This window comes from Anoplopoma fimbria, chromosome 17 (assembly GCF_027596085.1).
Source record: "Anoplopoma fimbria isolate UVic2021 breed Golden Eagle Sablefish chromosome 17, Afim_UVic_2022, whole genome shotgun sequence".
Lineage (NCBI taxonomy): Eukaryota > Metazoa > Chordata > Actinopteri > Perciformes > Anoplopomatidae > Anoplopoma > Anoplopoma fimbria.
This window is the reverse complement of record NC_072465.1, coordinates 5,371,167-5,394,196: the sequence shown is the minus strand read 5'-3', so window position 1 is coordinate 5,394,196 and position 23,030 is coordinate 5,371,167. Positions and strand designations below refer to the sequence as shown.

Genomic DNA, 23,030 nt, shown 5'->3' with positions numbered 1-23,030 from the left:
ACATGGGGCTCATTGATCAAACAGGGGATTAGTCTGGTTTCAAATCCTTGGCACCACGCAAGCAAAGCTGTTTTTATCTGGGTGGATATCCTTTTCTGTGGTCCCAGGTAATCCAGTCAGTAGACGTGGATGTAATAGTTTTAGTCCGTTCGGCGGGAAGAGAAAAGGGGGAAGATGAAGGGAAGAGCCTGGCACGCAGCCCTGCAACGGGAGCTCTCTGTTAGGTCCTGGGATGAATCTGCAACACAGAGGAGGAAGAGGAGAGGAGAGAAAAAACACACATGCACTTAGATAGAACAAAGGCATACAAGTGTGCGAGGATTACACCCGGAGGAATTGCTCCGTTCGTGTGTTTTCAAAAAAAAAAAGGAGGAGGAGGAGGGGGGGCTTTTTGAACTGTAGGGGCTTTGCAACGCCGCGTCCTGGTTTTACTGCTGCTGCTGCTAAAAACAGACAGCTTACACGAGTGGAAGACGGCACCGAAAATGGAGGTGTGTTTGGCATTTATAGGTACGCCGGGATTTATCAGGGAAGCTCTTTGTACAAACCCCCCCTGGTGTGTTTCCATGCTGTGTATGTCTGAGTCACAAATTGGTGTTTTGGAACCCCCCCTCTCATTTGCACCTTCCAACCAAGCCAGCCAATCATAGCTGAGGATTTCGTCCAACACGATAAAATGGCTTTGGCTTTGCTAAATGGGATCGGTGCTCTCATCTGTGGAGTCTGAGCCTTTTCTCTCTGACTCAGGTTCAGGGACTTCTTATTCAACCTTGAGACTGCTATTGAACGTCCTGCTTTTCAGAATCCTGCTCAACCTGAATAAAAATGATGCGCCTGATGTCTACAACAGTGGAGTCCCTTGCCCTTCTATTCAGCAAACGCTATTCCAGAATACTTCTTTATTCTCATTTCCAACACATTGTTGCTGCTTTAGTGTTTGACAGTGAAGAAGTCTGTAGTTCCCTGAACACCATGGGGCACAATTAGAAATCCCATAATCCTGTTCAATTAAGAAATACAGCGGTGACATTTACAGCAGGCTTGACAGGTGGTAGCCAGGTGTGTGGATTTGATTGTGAAGGATGGTGCCTGGGACTCTGTGAGCTGCGGAACATAAAGAATCTCAGCGCTGCAATATGTTGGACAAGCTGGCAAGAGAGCCAAATTATTTTATCGACCATTTTCTCTGGTTAGAACTATTTGCAAACCTGTATTCGCCTACTATGTTTCGGGTGTTATTTTGAGACTATTCAGATAACAATCATGAAAGCAGGAGACTTGCTGGCTTTTAAATTTGGGTTTAATTTAGCGTCCGAGTTGAGTATGTCTGAAAACATAATGCAGCGCGGTTGCTGTAATGTCGGGAGACTGTGTTTGATTTTACAGAATATTTTTATACACTACAAAAAGTCTTAATTCAAGCAAACCATTCAGGTAGTTTAGATATGTTTCTTTGCCTATGGGTTGCACTGGTTTCAACCATTTTTAATGAAAATCAATAAGGAATTTTCTAGAATCAAGTGTCATTCCTCAAATGCCTTTTCTCCTTTTTAAAGGTGAGCATGATTTCAGTCCTCTTTGTAAGCAGGGCCGTTCTTCAATATCTGAAAAACCTGTTCAAATAGTTCAAAGACATTTGCTGTCTTTGTCAAGGAGTGAAGTTATGTCATAGGTCAAGGTACAGGTTTTATTTTTGGTGCAGATCCAATTTGACCATTTTCACTTTATTCACATCCATTTCACACAACTTTAATTAAAAACGTGTCGTCTAATTCCAATCCAAATGTATTTATAAAGCATATTTAACAACAACAACAACAACTGTTGACCAGAATGCTGCTATTGTCCATTACATATGTATTTTGATGTCTTAGAAACATTTTCTTTTCTAAAATAACACATTTTTAGGATTGCACTGCTTTGAATGTGCTGAGTAACTGAGTCGTTTTATCTTGTTTGAGGACAAGAATGCAAAACAGTAAATGAAACAAGGGAAGCATCACTAGACATAAGGGGAACACCACTGGCAGATTCTTTTTTTTTTGTAGAAAAATCGTTTTTGAAGACCATATTCCTAGTTAAGACGGATGTCAAAATGAGCTGTCTCACAGCCCCATGTTAAGGAAACACTTAGCAGTACTGATGTATTCTTCTATTTAGCCATTTGCACTGCAGCTGTTCCTCTGTATTCTCTAAATAGTTTCACACTCTCAGATTTAACGTGTTGATTTCACCTCCAGCTCTCGTCACAGCGTCTTTCTCTGAGCAGATTTGTTCCTCCCCCCCCCACATGATCCTTAAACACATTAATCCTCTGGGCTCATCTGTATCATCTACTTTAGGATAAGATATCAAAATGTTGGAGCAGAGAATGACCTCTGTCAGAACAAGAGCAGTAATAGGTAAGACATTACGGCTCAGTCTCTTTCTCAGACCCAATCCACCAGAGGTTTGTTAGTGGGAGAAGAGGGGTTGTATGCAAATGCTGTCATTTCAACCCCATGTGTGTGTGTGTGACTATAAGTGCCCCTGTTCTTTTTTTGTCCTCTGTATCTTGGAATGAACAGTGCAGCAGGTAGCGGCGGATTGCTCAAGGATTTCGAGCCAATCCTGTTTTTGTTGGCATCTAAGCCAGCTGCATTCTAATTTGCCGGCCGCATTAAATTGCAATTTACTCAGTGTTCAGTTAGTAAAAGGAGCCAAGGACAACTGCCTTAGCAAAAATAATTTAGTGCAAACACGGTCTCCCCTTACACCCTTTCTTGTTTGGTGCTGAACAAATCAATCATGCCAACTAAGAAATCTAAAACAGCACGAAAGAGCACCCTCTAAAAAACAGAAGACTCAGGACAACAAAAAAACATCAAGATCCATTTAATGTGACATTGACAATGAGAAAAGAAAATGGCTATAGATTAATGAGTAGCACTTCTCCTCCCCCTAAACCTGTACAAAAAGTCATAAGTAGGACAATCAGGCCATTCTTGGCAGCCCGGATTTAAAAAATATTATATATCTTAAAAGGACGCACTAATGTCGACCATTTTCTGTGTGCTTTTATGTTTGTCATGATGATGATGACATTGTACAGTGCAGCAGGAGGAGGAGAGGTGTTGTCAAGCACAGTGATGGAACAGCTGATTTCTCTGTTAAGTTGAACTTGTAGTTCATTTTGATCAACTGCAGAGTGTGGTCACCCGATTTGACAAATTAGATGTCGATGCGTCTGCTGGCAGGTCACTTTTGCTCTGAAAGTGTCTCACAGTTGGGCTACAATCTGTCACAGTGTGATATTCTGTTTGAAAAAGTGCTGCGCTCCTTTTTTTTAATAAGATATTTTCATAAGGGTCTCCGAACAGCAAGTAAATCATGTTGGACTAGCTGAATGGGACCCACTGTGAAGTGTAAAAGTTTCCACTTGAGTCTGAGGCTTAGCGCTCATCTGAGCAATTACATATTCCACAGTAGCAATGCTGTGGCTGCATACAGTTATAACAACTACTGTGCATGAGTTCTGTAGCGGTGTGAGATAACTAAAGAAAAGCCATTAAAATGTACTGAATGCCTGATGTGGGCTGTATTACGACGTCAGCGCCTTGATGACAAATTCATATTCACTCGAGCACACTAACAGTGAGATTATCACATGAACATAATTCTTCTCACTATCGTCAAAAGCAGGGGGAGTAAAGACGCTTTCAGTCCAGCCCACTCATTCTGCCTGTCTCTCTTAAGGTGTGTAATCGTTTTGGAGGGAGCAGGAATGGATTGATCTATTTAGCGAGTGGAGCGGGTAATGCAGATCTAGGGTGGGCGAGTGTTTTTGGGAAGGTGCTCCCCCCCAGTCTTGCTCTCACTGTGACTTCCACAAACAAAAGGGCCTGCCTTGTCTGCTGCTACAGAACAGGCAATGAAGGGCTCCCTCTCTGAAAGACATAAAGAAAAGAAAAGAAGAAACACGGGTGTCAGGCACTGGGCTTTGCTTGGCATCTTAATTTTTTTTTAAAATCTTTTGTGAAAGATTTCGATGAAATATGTTTGCTATTAAACCTGTGTGTGTGTGTGTGTGTGTGTGTGTGTGTGTGTGTGTGTGTGTGTGTGTGTGTGTGTGTGTGTGTGTGTGTGTGTGTGTGTGTGTGTGTGTGTGCGTGCCCGCCTCATTGTGCCTCAGTGACACTTTTCAGAGCAATATGAAACCCTGCAGGTGAAATGAAATGTCAGAGAATTAAAAAGAACAAACAAATAAACAATGCTATGTTGTGTGCCGGCTGGCAGAAAAAATACAAAATGAGACAATTTGGCCTGAGAGGCAGGTGAATGAGGAATGTTGATTTAAAAAAAAAAAAAAATCCCAAAAAATAAAAAGGGAGCAGAGTGCAGGATAAAAGGCCTTTTCATGTATCCTTGGTGTCTTTGCTGTGTGCTGATAGCTGCTTCAACAAGACCCCCAGAGGGGGATCGGGATATCAAGTGGCCTCTGATAAGAAGCCACACAGCGTAAAAAAAAGGGAAGAGGGCCTGGACGGGGGTCTCGCGCACACGTGGAAGCACACACACACAAACACAGACATATCAAACACATGTGTTCATACACAAGTACAATCACACACACGCAGAGGAGCAAGTAGCATGTCACAGATTAGTGCCTAATGGGATTGGCAGAGCAGAGTAAGTCACTGTAATCAAGCCCACACAGCGGCCGATAGCAAAAACAGGACATGGAACAAAGGAGGCAATGAAAGGAGGAGCAACTGATCCTGCCATTACACTGTTCACAGACAGGAGGGTTCTGCTGAGGGGTGGATCTGGCTCTGTGTATGTGTGTGTGTGTGTGTGTGTGTGTTGCTACAGAACTCCATGAGTGTGCTGCTGCAGCACATGCATGTTTACCCAACCACGTACAATATTTGAGTACACGTGCCACCGTTTTATATTAAAATGCAGCAACTTTCCTTTTTTATTTATGTGTGCGCCGCCTGTGCCGGGTGATAAATATTTACAGTGGGCGGCGGTGCGTTCAGTATTTGTGTCACGCCTGCCTAATCATGCACAGCATGTAAACACACACTTGATTATTTTGCACTGAGTATTTGGGTTAATGAGAAGTCATTGAACATGAGTCGGTCCCACTTCTGCCACCCCAACACTCAAGTGCAGTACAGTGATGTGAGAGAGAGACGGGGAAAAAACAAAAACAAAAGAACAGCTTGAGAAAAAGACTAACCTTTACAGAAGCAAGAATGCAGCTCAATTTCTGTTGACCCATCCTCTGCATTTTGCTTCCGGAAGCTAAAAAGGGGAGTATGGCTGGGTGTTCTGCAAAGAGAGGGTCAAGAAAAAAGGACACGTGTGTATTGGAGTAGAAAAGCAGCTTCCGGCCTGACCTTTTGGCCCTCTTAAGGTTTTGATAATAACAGACCAAAGCCATTTTACTCATAGATATGTAATAATGCCCCTCCTTCATTCGTGTGCAGAAATGTACAATCTTGGTTAATGTACAGGAATCTGTTTTCATCATCAATCATCCTTTCCAGTTTACTTATTTCAAATTGTGCAAAGGACTGAATTGAGAATTAGAGATGCATTCTTTAGAGTTAACCAAGCACTACGCACGCGCCTTACCTTGACAGGACGGCAAAGGGGCCTGTTCGATCAACTACTCTCTGAACATTTTGGGCCTGTGGTGGTTGTGAAGGGGTCTGGCGAAAGCTTTGTGTCTATCTGCGGACCTATAAATCTGCAGAACAGCCTCGGGAAGCCCCGTGTGGTCTAACCTTCACTGGCTGTTTACCCGCTCCCTATCATCACTTAAGTCTCTGCCTCCATTCTCAGTCATTGTCACCGAGCACTAAGAGAAGACGGTGGGTTTGCTGATCACGAGCAGGTGGTGGTGGGGGGGAATCAATTAAATGAATACAAATCGGGTGATCAACCTGTCACAGAGTGCTGGACTGCTTCCTTGGAGGACTTAACTCCCTTCATTATTTTTGCATGCCGCATTTCAGAGTCAGTTTACAGAGCCGGAAGGCAGTGGAGAAGCAGAGTGGCAGTTAAGTTTATCTCTGAGAGGAGTGTGGCCTGAGGCAGAGCCCACCTGTTTGTTTACTGCCGCCTTTATGTTTGTTCTTTACTACTGTGGGCCCTTAGATAGGTTGCTTAAACGGAGTCCACCTTGTTATACAGAATACTCAGAGAGCACAGATGTTCTGTGCTCTCTGAGTATTCTCTGTACAGTATGACACATCCTTTTTCCCCACACACGTTTGACACCGTGCATGTTTGATTGTTAAATGGCGGAAGGTTAATTAAAAATTAAGGAGGCAGTTGGCAGAGAAGCTTTGCTAAGGCATTTAATCAAAGTATTTAAACTCTTGTTATCTCTAGTGGTTTCCTCAGTTCAAATCCTAGAAGGGAGGTTGGCTAGGAAAGGGAAATCTGTCTGGCGTTTGGGCAAATACTGTGTGAAAATATGTGCTGCTGTGCACATGTGAAAGTGTGTGTATTAGGGCTGCAACAACTAATCCAATAAATTAATTATGAAAATCTTTGGAAACAGATTTGATCATGGATTCGTTGGGTCTATGTTATGATGCACGACATGCGCTGTGGCAACATCTCCATGGGGGCAGTAAACCAACCAATAACAGGAAATGACACATCCTCTGCTCTCCTTTGTCTCTAAAGTAAGCATTTGAAAAGTGTTGGAGGCAGAGACTAATAATGCGGAGAAAAGGCAAACGCACAATTACATGTTCTAATTTAAGAACAAACGTAATGGACAGAAATAACTTCTGTCTGTTTGTGATGGATCAGGGTATCCAGAGGCCTGGGCCCTTAATGCCCACTATTGATAAAGTCAACACCCGGCTACATTGATCCATCACAAAATGGAGAGAAAAAAGGATGGACCGTATTTTTGTCTGTTACGTTTGTTTTAAAATGAACCTGTAATTGTGCGCTTATCCTTCAGAATGGACACAAATCTGCCAGAGACGGCAGATTTAGCTAACGCTAATTAGCTGGAATTAGGTTGGAGGGACAGTGGAGTAATGGAGTATTTCACAGTCGTAAACATAAACATTCCAAAAAGTGTCCCTGTTGCAGTGTATGCAAATGACAACAGCTGACAGTAAACATGGACCCAAGCTAGGACCAAGGCAATTTGGTTTGAAGCGGTATATATGGTTTGGAGTATTTGGAATATTTCATACTATCAGTGAAAGTAATATATATCTGTTTAAATATAGTAATAATGATAAAGATTATAATGATAATAATTTAAAGAGCTCTTTTCAAAGCTCAAAGGGCTTTACACGGCATTAGATGCTAAAATATGTGAGATGCAAAGATATGTGAAATAATAAGTAACTATAGATGTATATAAATATATATATATATATGATGCATTTCCCTTTTATTGTCAGCGCATAGATGCATCTCCAATGTGTAGTAAAAGAGCGTTGCAGAAGAATACAAGTTAAATGCTTTCTTTTCTTAGTAAAAAGCTGTTAAATATGCTTTTTATCCGATTCATACTTGGGTAATCAAAGCAATAATTGACAGATTGGTTAGATTATCAAAATAGTTGTTAGTTGCAGCCCTAGTACGTGCCCGGGTTAAATGTGCATACAGAACAGCCATGTGCATGTATTTCCCATGTACATGTGCATACTGTATGTGCATTGGGAGTGGATGTCTGTGCATGCTTTTAAATGCTTTTGTAAGTGTGTGTGAAGTCTCACTCTTGTGGTCTTGATTTTGTTCCCGGAGGAGCACATCCATCCAGAGTTGTCAGGCAGAGTCTTACACTCCTCTCCCTCCAGACATGGCTCCATCTCACACCACCATTTCCCAATTACAATGGACGCTGTGGAAGGTGAGCACAGATACGTAACAAAGCAGGTTAGTTTATCACACAGACACACGTGCGCCGACACATTCATATATTTATGTCTGCAGACACATATACAGTTAATTAACTATATTACAACAAACAAAAGGAAAAAAAAGAGTGGGAGAACAAAAATTGTTAATTTTGTAGGAAAATGTAAAAAAGCTAAATTAAGGGGCATTATTACAAAATAACCTTAAATGAGCATTCAAATAAAATAAACAATGATAATAAAGTACAATTAAAAAACATAGAGGTACCAGAGTTTGAACAATCATCAGAAAAAGTTGAACACATGAAGCAACCTCCCACACAAAACACAATCTGGTTAGCCTACCTATTTCACTCAGGCACACTTGTATATGTGCACACATACACAAGCACCCACACACTATATCATGAGAAACTCCAGAGGAACAGGAGAGAAGTCTCTAAATGGATCTTATCCCTCTTCTCCGGCCTCAGAGCAATTGTATCATTGCTGCCTGGGTACTTTGGCAGTCGACAATAATGTCTTATACCAACAGAAATTAATCATTACTTTGTTTTGATTTTGCTACATAGCATGTAGGGGAACAATCTCGTTTTTAATCAAAACTAATTGCCTCTCATTAACTTCAACTGGATTCTTCCTCCAGCTATCTGACAAAAACAAATATGTTCTCATCAAGATCTCCCTCCTCTCCTCTCCTCTTTCTCCACTCATGTCTCTGGGTGAAATATGTATGTGTGAGTGTGTGCGCGCGTGTGTGTCTAAAAAAAACAACCCCAAATAAATATGGAAATATGTTACAGGTGTTAGATGATAGCTAAAAAACACCTTTCATGATACACAAGTCCATATGTCCATATCTTCCGCATGTGTATAGTTGTGAAGTATTAAAATGACGGCTGTATTTCTTGTGACAGTATGTACTGTATATCAAGCAAGCTAAAAAACACTGTTGCAAGAACTGCATTTAAAACAGTTTTCTCGGGTTCTATTCTTTTTGTTAAATCCAGCTGTCTTGCAGTGGGAACAGCTCCTTAAATTAAAATGCAGCACACAAATCCCAAAACATTTTCGAAAGTTCTGATTCATTTACAAACCATGAGGTATGAAGAACCTTTTTGTTTTTCTCACTCCTCCATACAAGGTTTCAGACAGCAAATGTAAAAAGTTCAATGCAGTTTTTCAGATAAGCCATCTCCCACCCAACCCAAAATATTTTTATTTTTGGCATTTTCTGAACATTTCCTGTTAGCATAAAGAGGATATGCAGGTGAAATGATTGGGTGAATGCAATTACTCAAACCAGTGTCATTTCATTTTCCAAACCCATTTGTTCGAAACCAACTCGAAAACTATCTTTTCCCCTCCAGCCTGTGTTGCCAAGGTTACAGGCCAACCACCAATCAATTGTGAGTGCGAGCGACATGCCGTCTCCAACTGATGAAAGAAGACTGTTAAAGTGCAGTCCCTCACAGCACAGAGCACGCTGCGTGAACAGACACACACACACAAACACACACATATACCAAACTGGACACAGAACAACACCCCACTGTTGCTCAGTGAACTAGATGCATTTCCTGACTTCCTGATGCTTTTCCCTCCATGAGCCCCAAGGATACTCAACACCACAATGAGAACACCACTAACAGGCTGCGAACTCGCCCTTCGGCTCCCCCCACGGCTGTTTACCTTATCCACTAATTACCACATGTTGGTCCATCATCCACTGTGATACCTCTTTCTTGCTTTTCCCCTCCTCTGTCTTCATTCACCGGCCAAATATGCATTTCACACCGTTAATCATGTTTACATTCAGCTGTGGTTTAACCACCATAATTATGAAGGAAGTCCAAATTATGAGTAGATGTGCTTAATAGGATTTACCCCTCTTAGTCAATTAATCAACCAATCAGTTGTTTTTGTCTTAGTGGACTAATATTTCTTTTGTTGATATCAAATTTTTTATGCTTATTTCCAAGAAACTTACTTAACATCTCTGGTAAACACATGCTACACGCTTTTGTATGATTCTTTGTGGAGAAGGTTCTAGATTTATCCGATTAAGAATTTATTTGGTCGACGACAGCCATAGCGTTTATTCTCAATTCTACCAAGTGACAATGATGTGCCGCGACACCGCCACCCTGTTTAGCCCCGTCTTCTTGCTACCGAGCGAGGGGGGGTGGATCAGAAGTTTTTCATTACGTCACCCACTGAGGAGGCTTAATGTTCAACAATGTGAATGCAGAATCCACTAGAAATTGAAATTGGTAAAGTGATACCTGCAAAGCAAACATCATTCCCTTCAAATGGAGCCAGGAAAAAAAAAACTGGAAAAGGGAGAAAAAGAGGAGGCAAAAGTAGGAGGCGCCTCAGCAACTTGCTGAAACATGAGAGGCGCTTTGCATGAAAGTTGAATGATATTTACTCTGCTTCACAGAACTTTATTCACCTCTCACCCTCTGTGCCCTGTAATGTGAGCGCATGAAGCGTATATTAATTTATACAAGGAGAGTCTAGGAAACGGCTGCATTACATGGGCCTGGATAGTTTATCGTAGTGTTATTGTAAATTCTTGTAAACTTTTGTTCAATATTTTTGAATCAGGGCAGAAATTCTTTGTGTTGATGACAGTGATTAAAAAAAAAAAATGGAAAAAAGAGAAGAGCCTTATGTGAACACACATACTTCATGTCCATGGCTGTACCCAGAGCCAGGACATCTGGCTCTGACCTTGACCACTGGAGAGGAGCCATATCCGGGCAAAGATCCATGCATCACTCTCTGGTGACCACTGACCTCAAACAGTCATTTTGCTTTAACTACTCCCAGTGCAACCGTCAGCACACAGGGTATAACCTTTGTTCCAACATCGCCAAACTTGATTTTCCTCCTTTGTGTGTCTGCTGGTGAGTGCATGAGGGGGGTAGGATGAACAACTGTCTCAACTAACTGTCGACTGTTCATTTTCAAATCCATTTACAACCTGAAAGCCTTCGGTGTGATTTAAAGCACCAACACCAATTAACACGGTCCTCCCACTTTACCATGGATTAGCTGCTGTATTCTGTCAAAGATGATAGACAGGCTTTGAATAATCAGAAAACAAGGACGGAGAGATGTTAACCGACGTAGCAGGCTGGAGTCTTGGGCTTTTGATGGACAAACAACCCCCAGAGTGGGACCTGAATTGATTGAAAAACATGAAGCGATGGACCTTTTTACAAGTGCATCTGTCAGATCACAGGTGAGCGTGCACTGTGATGGATTGAACTCGCTGACACGTCCCTGCCAGGTAGCAGAATGTTTGAACACCTTGACTGATGAGGAGGTGAATTGATTTCTGTCTGTGTCAAAATTGTGAATCTGTGGGCTCAATGAATAGTTAATGCTTTTTAACTCGGAGCGGCCTACACGACGCTCGCGAGATTTAAATTAATGATAGCAAAATGATGGCATTCCAATGATGTCAGCCTAGGCGAGTCACTTAAATCTGCCAAGATCTGGAGCAGAAAGCTTTGAATTCTCATGTCATTTAGTTTGGTTAAATTTTAAGTTCAATGCTTCCCACAAGTTCACATTTAACAGCCAGCTTCACTTCCTCTCATCCACTCACACGTTCAGAGTCCTTTGTCTCTACCCTTTACCTTATCAGTTTACATCAGTGCCACGATCAGCAACTTATTAACCAAACAAACGGCCCATCAATCAGTCACTCATTCACATAATCATGCAAGTAGGCAAGAGGAGTTAAAGTGAACTGCTTGATTAGAATAGAAAACACAATTTTATCCTAATGAGACAGAAGTACGAGTGCAAGCATTGTGCAACAACGGTGAAGTATTGAAAGGGTCACAGGAGCATGAAACAAATGAGGCAAGTGTGTAATTAGAGCGGGACTGAGACTCGGACCCGTGAACCTGAGGTCAGCTTCAGAGAGTCATTACTCTGCATTAATCCTTGCCCCTCTCAGAGAGGAGAGAGCAGGGGTTTAATTAGCTATTCAGGAAATATCGTTTGGCTTTCTAATCACACTGCTTTTCTCAATTCGTAATGGACACCTGCCGACCTTAAGAATCATTTGATTGTTTTCAGCATTTGTTTTTTGTTTTTTAATTCAAATAAAATCTTAGAAATGCCACAGTAGTTTTAAAAGGTCAAACTGAAATGTACAGTTACACTTAATACTGTCAGTCATGAGGCAAACACAGCATGTGGAATAATTCTGAGTCAAACTTCAACTAACTAAAATGCACATGTGGTGTATTGGTATTTGCTATAAATATTATTGCATTGACAGTATCAAAAGTAACAAAAGATTTCTTCATTATTTATTTCTCAGTGTGTTTGTGTGAATTTTTAGCAGCCATGAGTGAGTGTAACTGCGTGTGTATGATGGTGTGTGTTGGTGTGTTAGTGTAGGTGCGTGCCTATTAATGGTTGAACAATGAGTCCTTTTGTTGTGGTTGTGTGGTTATTCCCTTTCCTTTATGTGGGTACAAAAGACATTTATGAAAGCGTATCTCCCACACAGCTGACATACATCCGCCTTATGTTTCTGTACTTCTCTCTCAGCACAACTGCAGACGTACAGAAAAATAACTGTGATGTTGCTTTGTAAAAAAAAGAGAAGGAGAGAAAAAACTAAACTAAGGAGACCTTAGAACTCCAGCTGAGGGTCAGAGCCTCTCCTGGAGGGTCAAAGGCTGAGAGTCTAATCACATCGCCGATGCTGTGAGAGCTCAGTGGGACGTGACAAAATGGAGGAGAAAACCTGCTTCACAATCATTATCTTCCAACTTCTCCGAAGACACAAACATCTTTTTTGACCCAGGAGGATTTCACTGTTTTTCACTAGCTTATGTCTGCCCATGTGTGTCAGTAAGAGAAACGAGCAATTGTTTTCTATTGTACAGTATAATGTGCTCCTTCTGTCCATCCCCTCAGGCAGTATCTGCTGCAGGTTTTGCCAGCCACATACAGTAGTAGGGGGGCTGTAGACCAATATGAGAGGCAAACTGCGGGGGGGGGGTTTAAACATAGCTGTCAATGCGAGTAAGTACAGTAATGAATAAAACTCTTGCAGATCAGATATGTATTTATGCACAAAACACATGCAACGGCAAAATTTCGTTTGAAGTGGCCCTATTATGCATTTCCACTTTTTCCCTCTACTTTAGTGTGTTTTTGTACATGTAAAGGGTCCGTAGAGTGTAAAACCTGAAGTCCACCCCTAAAAGGAGTTACCCTCCCCCTCAGAATCACTGCTCCTGAGCTGCCTGAAACGGCTCCATTGAATTCTCTCCTTCATTACATTTACATTACATTACAGTCATTTAGCAGACGCTTTTATCCAAAGCGACTTACAGGAAGTGTATTCAACATAGGTATTCAAGAGAACTACTAGTCACCAGAAGTCATAAGTGCATCTCCTTTCTTAAACAAGCATCTAAAAGCATAAACCAGAGCAAAAGTATAGTGCAGAAGCAAATTACTACGAAAACAATAATTGCAACAGACTAATACGAATACAATAAGTGCTACAAACTAATACGAAATAGGATAAGTGCAATAAACGAATACGAATACAATAAGTGCAGCGAACTGATACGAATACAGTAAGTGCAACAAACTAATACGAATACAATAAGTGCTACGAGGAAGGCTCAGGGTAGTACTTCTTGAAGAGGTGAGTTTTCAGCCTGCGCCTAAAGATGGGCAGTGACTCTGCTGTCCTGACGTCAGTGGGGAGTTCATTCCACCACTGAGGGGCCAGGACAGAAAAAAGCTGTGACCGGGTTGATCGGCCGCAGGGACCTCTGAGCGATGGGGCAACCAATCGCCCCGAGGCAGCAGAGCGAAGTGGTCGGGCGGGGGTGTAGGGCTTGACCAAGGCCTGGAGATAGGAAGGAGCTGTTCCTTTCACTGCCCTGTAGGCTAGCACCAGAGTCTTAAACTGGATGCGAGCTCTTACAGGGAGCCAGTGTAGAGAACGGAGAAGGGAAGTTGTGTGGGAGAACTTGGGGCGACTGAACACCAGACGTGCTGCAGCTTTCTGGACAAGCTCCAGAGGTCTGATGGCCGACGCCGGGGCTCCGGCAAGTAGTGAGTTGCAGTAGTCCAGGCGGGAGATGACCAGAGCCTGGATGAGCACCTGCGCCGTCTCCTCAGTGAGGAAGGGGCAAATCCTCCTGACGTCCTTCACTTCCGTAACTTTATGAGGTCATAATGTAACGGAAGTGACGTAAAACTCCTTCCGGCTAGTTTGGCCCGCCCTCAAACAACAAAAGAGAGAGACGGAGCTGAAGCTCCGGAGAAAGAGTTTTTTGAAATGTGAAATGTTGACCAATCACAACAGAGCAGGCTAGCTGACCAATCAGGGCAGACTTTGCTTTCTGGAGGGAGGAGCAAGCTCTACAACGGAGCATTTCAGAGAGAGGGTGAGAAGAGGTGCTGCAGGACAGCCAGGAGGAGGAAAACAAGGCGGATTATGAGCATTAACACATGTAAACATGTAACTGTAACTTGAGATAAAAATATGCACCTGGAAAATAGCATAATAGGGCCTGTTTAATAAACTACATTCCCCCTAAAAACAACAGTGGCTTTGTAATGTAACAAATATGGTTTAGCATCTGTTCGACCAGTAACGTATGTGGAAGAACCGCAGCACCTCTTATCCCTCCCCTCAAGTTGCTCCCGCCCCCTTCGGGTGTATCTCAAATGTACCATGACAACCTGCCATGCTCGGCTATGCGCGCCCGCAGCCAAACAGAAGGGTTCATTCCCCATCAGTGATCAGCAGCGAGCGGGCATCTGCGTGCATCTCTTGTCGAAAGAGTTTACCGCTACAGCAGCTACATGACAACACAAAGTGGTAGCATGTGCGCGTATTAGGGCATCTGCATGCGTGTGTTGGGTAAATGAGTTTATATATATGTGTGTGTGTGACTTTGTGGGTGATGGTCCACACTGCGGCGGAGGGCTTACATGTCTCATATACTGAGGTAAAGGCAGTGGTGCAGTGACGAGCGCCTAATCCAAGTGCATGTGATCGGGCCCGGCGAGGCTGGAGAGATATGAGCGTTTGACTTGTTAAAAGGGATGTTCTTCACTAAGAGCCTCGTTGGCCCTGACATATCTGGGACATAGTTCTCCTTGTCAAAGCTAATAATCAATTCCCACTAGAGGGATAATCTGACAGCAGACCCCCACCGCCCAACGCAAGCTGTCGTCACATCCCCATGTATTAATAACAACCCAAACAGTTACCAATAGCAACTGCAATAACCCCACGAGGCCCGTAATCACGAGGTAGTAAACACTTGACAATGGGCCCCGATTCTTGCTGTACGCTTTGATGTTGCAGTTTGATGCTAATGAACAATGATACAGCACATCAGGGAGACTGCCTGTTTCTACAAATTTGGCCAAAGATAAAGGAGTGCTCATTCCTCCAGGCTCTGTACATGTGTCCAAACCAAATGACCTCTGAAGATACCCTTTTGATATCAGAACACTTGAAATTCTTTTTGTTTTGTGTGTGTGTTTGTCTGTGGGAACATAACCTGTGTATGGTACAGGGGGGGCGGCAGGTGTCCCCCAGGGGCCCGGCGACATGAGCTGGGCTGCAGCGTCATTCCTCATCTAGATGGTACATTAATAACGCCGGGACCTGGGGAGAAAGCTCCATCTGGGCCAGGCCGGTGTGCTGCCGAGGGGACAGACCACTGACTCCACAAGTCTATAATCCCTCACATGGTGCAACGGCAGCCCGAGGGGCCCCCGGTTGATAAACACGTCCAACTTTCTGGTGTATCTTTCCTAGACAATCAAAACCCTCCAACAGAGTGCCCCCCTCCTCCTGTGTCCATTTATTTCCAGTCTTACCAAAAAAAAGAAAAGATATTTTAATTAAATGGCACGCTTGCAAAGTACGACACCTCCGACTACAGATGAGCTCTTATGAATAATAACACAATTATGTCGTCTGCCCTTCAGCCCTTATCCCGTGGTGGTTTCATCGTTAAATTAATAACAGCCTGATTCACTTCCAAGCAGGTGAAAATTATCCAGGAGAGGAGGCGACGCCCCCCAACTAAAGGAAATAAAATCATTAACAGGTCAGGTCCTCTTGGCTCTTTCAATGTGCTGTAATGGTGCTCAATACCGTAGCTTGCTGCTCAGTGACTTGTCATTTCCATTTTTATCACCACTCCCTCTATATGTGCGTGTTAATCAATACACAAACAGCAAGGACTCTCTTATACGCATAGAGGCATGAAGTGTTAACAACGTACTCCTACTTCTCCTCCTCCATTCATCTGTCTGTGTAATGTAGTTTTTCACCTGTATATCTTTGTCCTACTTATACTGGTAACTTTTACTGTTACATGCTTTTCATCTTAAAGGAATACTTCAGCCCCAAAATTATCATATATATAAATGTATTACTCACCACTTTTTAGCTTGAATTCTTGCATGCTATGGCGACAGAAGAATAAAAAAATGGCGAAACATTCTTGATGATTGAAGTAAATGGAGGCCGCTTTTAACAACAGCAAAACTATATAACTAACACCAATTTACAAGATTTCACACAACTCGTGCATTATGCTCACTACTACCCAAATACATGCATTTTTGCTAAAACCTTACTATTTATAACACATCTACAAGGTCTCAAGGTCAGAGCTCTGTAAATGTTTCATTCACATGTCCAACCACAGGGCAAACACATATTTTTGTAGGGTTTACGCTAATAATTCATCAAACAGGGAGAAAGTTTTTATGTTTTTGTTGTGCGTCATCCTTGGCTCATATCCAATTTATATACTAGAATTTTCTTGAGTGTCAGCTGTGGCTAACCAACCCTGTGAAGCTCACTGAGCAGGCCTGTCTCGCCCTTCATGTAACATCCCTCCTAATGAAGATATTTTGGTGTCATTTCATGGCGAGAGGGCAGGTGGAAAGATGACTTTGATCTCTGCTGAAGGTGGTGGTGTAAAGATCGAGACTGAGGAGCAATAAATGAGCTTCCTGGAGTGAAGGAGGGCATCGCAGTTCTGTCTCAGTAGACTTGTGACTTCCTGTCGGCCCTTTTTTTCTTCCTGCCATGGAGCTGCCTCTGCCTGATTGTTTTTCTCAGCTGAGGTAATTCAGGTGCACTAGCCTGGAGCTTCCCTGACTTGTGTTTATTAGTTATTCATTTCCATCAGCCTGAACTGCCTTCGGCGATGTGATCTGCAACGTGCTCCCTGCTCAGGTGTTCAACAGCCCAACTGGATCATCTTTTAACTCCCATGATGCCCAGCAGCACAGCACTTGGTTCTTAAAGGTTGAATGTATTTTTATTATTAGAAAAATCACTGTGAAAGCAGAGGATGGTATTTTGGAATATGCTGCAGGTCATCGTCTGAGGTGTTTATTAAAGCATAACTCATTCAAACCTGATGCTAATCTCCCCTGGGAACCTTGTTCTGTATCTGAAAGGTAACATTTATACCGCACATGTAATTTAGACAGCTGCAGTTTGGCAGAATGAGAAATCTTCTATGTAATAATTCAATAATGCATGTATAATCATAGTTATACATTATGATCATGAATCCATTTCATAAAAAGAAAAAATGTTCTTATAAACAATGGGATGCACTGCAGAGTGACTAACTACTCGAAATATCTGGAAAAAGAACATTAATATAGGAAGATCTAGCAGGACTCTGAATTTCCTTAAAGGGACAGTCCACCCCAAATGAAAAAACAAATATTTTTCCCCTTACCTCTAGTGTTATTTATCAATCTATATTGTGTTTATGTGAGTTGCCTAATTTTCGAGATATGGACTGTAGATAATCTGCCTTCTCTTAAATGAAATAGGACTTTCTTGAGTAATTGGGTCGTGATTTCTGGAAAGAAACATTGAGTTGAATTTTGGAAATGTATTTTTGTTGGTAAATAAATACATTGATAAATGGCACTACAGATAAGATATTTTTTTTATTGTTTATTGGTGACCCTTCCCTATAAACAACACTTTTTTTTTTTTACAACTAGTGCCAATATCCAAAAACTCCTACTATATCTGTTCATGGTAGCCATGGTATGGTTAGGGTTAGGGAAAGACTGTAGCCATGGCAAATAATCGGGTAATGGTTACAGTTAATACAAAATGTAAATCCAGACTAAATGTCAGTGTCAAGAGGCAAACTCAGGCCTCCTGCGTGACGGTCAAACGGGTTAAACGCCCATTAACCACCTCAATTCTATTGGCATGTTGGCCGTAATGTGTATAGCATTCCTAAGCATACTGGGTACAATGTTAAAAGACATGAGACTTCCTTACCGTCCACACAGGAGGGTTTGTTGCGTGTCGTCCCAGCCACTTTCCCCGGTAAACAGGAGCACTTGACTGTCTGAGAACGCTCCTCAATGCGATTCTTGTTACAGCATCGGTGGGCGGCAATCACCTCACACGTACCTCCCTCTGCAGACAGACAGACGGACACAGTGATACACGGTCAGTACATGTGAGAGATTAATGTGAGACGAAACATGTCACTGAAGAAAGAACCACAATGTTCCTGCAACATTTCATTAAGGGACTATACATCAGAAATCCAAATAAGCAACGATGATGCAAATGAAGCATGGACTTAGAGAAACTCGACTGCCTCACATCCTATCATGAGGCACGCTGCAGTACAATCATTGGGCTTTTACATTGTAAGTATGTGTAACAAATTGGCCCTCGAGGCATCTCAATTATGTCATCTAATCGCTCTCACTCAGTGCTGGCTGTTCTCACTCCATACCAATCAGCCTATGACGGAGATCGTCTCATGCAATTTCTATGTATAAATGCGCCTGCCTTTGCACCCTTGATATCTACCATTTGTTGTCAGTAAGATTGAAAAAGGATGAATCTTTTGTCCACACTTCTCCTGGGAAGACCTGGCAGTCGTAGACCTCGGTCATTGACTTAGATGGCTGACACCTTTGAGTCCCTTGACAGAGCCAATACAGTCGTAGGCTATACTACACTAAAGCATTAACTCCAAAGCAAGGGTGACATCAGTCAAAGCAAATGCTGTACAATAGGTCCCAGTCTGACAAAGGGGGATGTCAAAAGGATTCTGTGAAAAGAGAAGGGGAAAAGAGCCGATGGCGGTACTGGGTCAAAATAACAATAGGGAGGATTGCCCATGGGAGGGAGAGGGGGTGATGAAGCGGAGGGACATCCTAAAATGAGTGAGTCAGGCAGAGAGAGAGAGAGCTAGAGGACAAGGTGTGTCTGGCTGCCAGGGACTGGCCATGCCAGTGAGTAATGAGGGAGCCACTGGAAGTGCCCCCTTCACACAATTATAAAGCGTGGGGCTAATGCAGCCAGCGGAGCTGCAGGAGAGAGGCCCTCCATCACCACTCTCCCCTTTCCTTACGCCCCAGGAAAAACTCTTTATCTTCCCTTGACAGCTACCGCAACAGACACCAGCGTCCAACAATTAAACTGGAGCTCATCCCTGGACACAGAAGAGGAGAGGAGATGAGAGGAGAGGAGGAGGGTTGAACTCCTCCTCTCCAATCCACAGAATAAATAGAGGATAGAGTGCAAGAAGAAAGGGGAGACAACCAAATGCCACATTCCATCTTGTTTGTGCCTCATTTCACTCGTCCGTACCAAGTTTTAAAGAAGACATCCTTCGGCGGAAAGAAGATGCATTTGCTTCAACCGGTGTCTGTTTCTCTAGCTCGGGTGGCTGTGCAAATGTTTGAAATGGGTCGGATCATGAATTACGGAGCCGAGCTCCCAGCAGCCGAGACAAGTTTGGCAACAGTTTTCTTCTCCCATTCCCATCAATGTCTGCTGTGGCCAGACCAAAGGCCGCCGAGTCCTGGATTAAAAGGCAAACATTTGCAGTCCTGCTGGACCGTGCCGTCGTGCAGTATTAATGTCACTCTCTCAGCGCTTGTTGTTAGATATTTCTGGGCAGGAGGAGGCAGAACACAGACTATAAATGTGAGGAGAAAAATCCCCCGAGTGTGCTAAAACCCCAAACCCTACAATGTGTTGCCTTGTTGAATATTTCACCAACAGCTTCCTGACCTGCACACTTGCTTTCAAGTCAAAGAAGATCTCTGAATAAGTGAGGATTTTACGTTGCATCACAGAATACTGAATGGGGTCGAATCCCCTCAGCTAGCTTCAAAGCCTGATTTTGGACAACAGAGGTTTAGCCAACAAGGGACAGCAAAGGGAAACCCCTTTAATAAATATAAATATCACTTGTTTGAAGATGATGTAATATGGCCTGATCAGGGACTTTTGGATTTTTTGTTTCTTCAGTGGGACTTAAGCTTCAGAAGCAAGTTTGTGTATCTTCAAAACTGCGTGTCTTCCCCATTTCAGTCCACAAATTGACCATTCATTAAAGATTTGTCGAACAAGGCTCAGCTTTTGAGAGAGCTCCCCAAAGAAACTGAGGATATCAGAGTTATATTGGGAACTGACAGTTTATAAAGGTAAACTTGTATGAATGGGATTGGATTGCTTTAGTCAGATGGAAGCCAAACAGACAAAGTGCCAATGAAGCACTGATACACAAACAAAATTGTCAATCAACTGATTTGAGTGCAACTTCCTCTGCTGCACTACAGCCATGCTCCATTCCAAAAGTTGTACAGGAAGTAGTGTAAAACTTTTGCGAGAAGACTGGGGATTAAATGAGTCATAAATCGGGTTCATGGTTGTAGACTTGCTGTAGTTTAGAAGGAAGCCCACCACACAGGTAAGCTGGGAGGATTGACCTTGACAGCCTTTTCAGCATGAGATACAATTCTTACCAAACAGTATTAAAAAAAAAAAAAAGGTTCACTTCTCCAATTATGATAATAACTCAAAGCCAAAAACAGATCAATGACAGCAGCAAGTATTGAGTTGATTCATCTACTTTTTGATTTTCAGCCGTTACTGAAAGAAATCAAAACTGAAGGTTGATCTTCAGGCACATTCAACTGTCTACTCACACAAATATACTACGATTTGCAAAAATGATCATCAGTAATATAGTAACCGTGTATAGAGTATACACGGTTTATGGGGGTTCAGCTTCTAAAAAATGACAAAAGTGATATTTTAGTAGCGGACGGTTGTGTTTTGTTGTGTGTGTTTTACTTTTGCGACACTGTGTGAACACAAGTAATTTGGACAGAACATATTATATTGCTTAATATAATCATTAATAATAATAATTAAGCCTTTATTAGTCCCACAATGGGGAAATTACAATTCTCTGCATTTGACCCATCCCCTGCTAAGAAGCACCCGGGGAGCAACTTGGGGTTAAGTGTCTTGCTCAAGGACACCTCGACATGTTGACTGTAGAGGGGTTCGGACCACCAACCTTGTGGTTACGGGACAAGCGCTCTACCTCGTGTGCCACAGCCGCCCCATTATGATGATTATTCTAATTATTGCCATCATATTAATATCCCTAATACACACTCACTCACACACACACACACTTACATAAGCACATGCTTGCGTGGGTATCAGCCATGAGTCGAGGTGCGGCCATCAACCAGGTGGACATTAGGCGCGATCACTATGAACCATCTGGTACGTGAGAGAGAGAGCAGTGTAAATGGCTCCACAATGACTCTACCGGGCCAGTCACCAGAGCTACTCTGACGACAAATGGCCACTTGGACGAGACATAATTTCATTTAGGTAGCTGGGAGCTCGGTCTAGGGTAAATTACCATCCATTATCCGTGGCTGAGTATGTGTATGTGTGCGTCTGTGTCTGTTTGTGTGTGTATTTACGCATACGGGAGTTTGTGGCATTCCATAATGTATATGTCTTCTGCTGAAACGCTCAAGTGCACAAAAGTAACTGTGTGCGTTATGGTGCATTACGGGATCACAACAACTTGAGACTTGAGTGCCGGTTGTGATGGATGCAGTGCTCGGAGCCTGTCAGACAGCTAAAGGGGTTAAACCAACCTGCTAAGATGGAGTGGGTGGCGGTGCACTCTAGCCTTTGGTGAGGGGAGGTGAAGGGCATCGATGGGACCAACTTACCGGTCATTTTTCTCTCGGCGGCCCACAGTGACAGCAGCCGTTAAATGACTGGATGAGGTGATTATGTTGAAGGAAATCAATGCTTCATTGTTTCCAGCTTAGCCCAATGGCCAATTAGGAGCTTTTAATGAGGTGTGGTTGTAAAATGTGGAGATAAATAGCAGGAGAAGGAATTGGAGCTCAGGATAAAAAGCCATACTTAATAGTATTTCCTGCAGAGCATAGACTGATTGAGATTTGTAGACTGGGACGATTTACAAACAGCAAAAATGCACATATACATTTTTTTACATTTACATAAATGTTCCTTAATGGCTCGAATAAGATGACATATTTTGTAAAAATGGGGGTGTCTTCAAAGAACTAGACCATTATGTGATATGTCATATCATCAGCTATTCTTTTTGAATAAAGAGAGTTCTGCTGTTACACTGACTCCTACAGAGTGTCGCATTATGAGCTGAATGCAGAATTAATCTTGTAAGCCTAGCGTCTTTAAGTCAGTTTACAGTGCAACTTTTAGAGTTAGTCAGCACCTGAAAGTGTTTGGTTAGGTCAGTTTAACCTACAAGAGTTTGTGGAGGTTTGTGTTTTGCTGCCACAGAGGAAATTAATTCAACAATCCACCCAATCCATTATCTGCAACAGTTTGTCCTTTACTGACTAAGTGAAAACTACAGATGCTCTGACAAAAATGTTGAATCTGATATTCTTTCTCAGAGCTATAATCGACAGCAAGACTCCAGACTAACTTGTTTCACTACGGTCCCAGAACCGTCACAAAGTTAATGTTTTACTTTGGTATTGTCATCTGCAGTGGCCATTTACATAAAAACACACAATTCAAATGATTAGGAAATAATGAAAGGATTTTTTGACTGTTCTCGAGAGACTCTGAGCATAATGATGGGGGTAAATTACAATATAAGAAGTGTCCGTTTAAGTTATTTGTTCCAAATGTTTTCTAAGGTTGTTCCTCCATGGTTTATTTTGGACTTGCAGTTCGGCTAAATTGTGAGCTTTATGTGTCTTCACTCACACTAAACCGGCTGGTCACCAGTCATG

General features: G+C 42.5%; 1 protein-coding gene across 3 annotated transcripts in view; it reads right to left on the bottom strand.

The window, feature by feature from the left end:
• Positions 1 to 220: 220 nt before the first annotated feature.
• The window catches only part of LOC129106224 (chemokine-like protein TAFA-1), a 102,045-nt gene continuing 79,235 nt past the window's right edge, over positions 221 to 23,030 (bottom strand). The window contains exons 2-4 of one of the 3 annotated variants that reach the window (XM_054617581.1): positions 18,232 to 18,372; positions 7,743 to 7,867; positions 221 to 238 (exon numbers count right to left, since the gene is read on the bottom strand). In XM_054617581.1, the coding sequence (XP_054473556.1) occupies positions 221 to 238; positions 7,743 to 7,867; positions 18,232 to 18,372 (284 nt within the window). Of the gene's footprint in view, positions 239 to 3,896; positions 3,927 to 5,289; positions 5,317 to 7,742; positions 7,868 to 18,231; positions 18,373 to 23,030 lie in introns of those variants that run through there. The other 2 variants (XM_054617580.1, XM_054617582.1) reach the window with 2 other exon arrangements.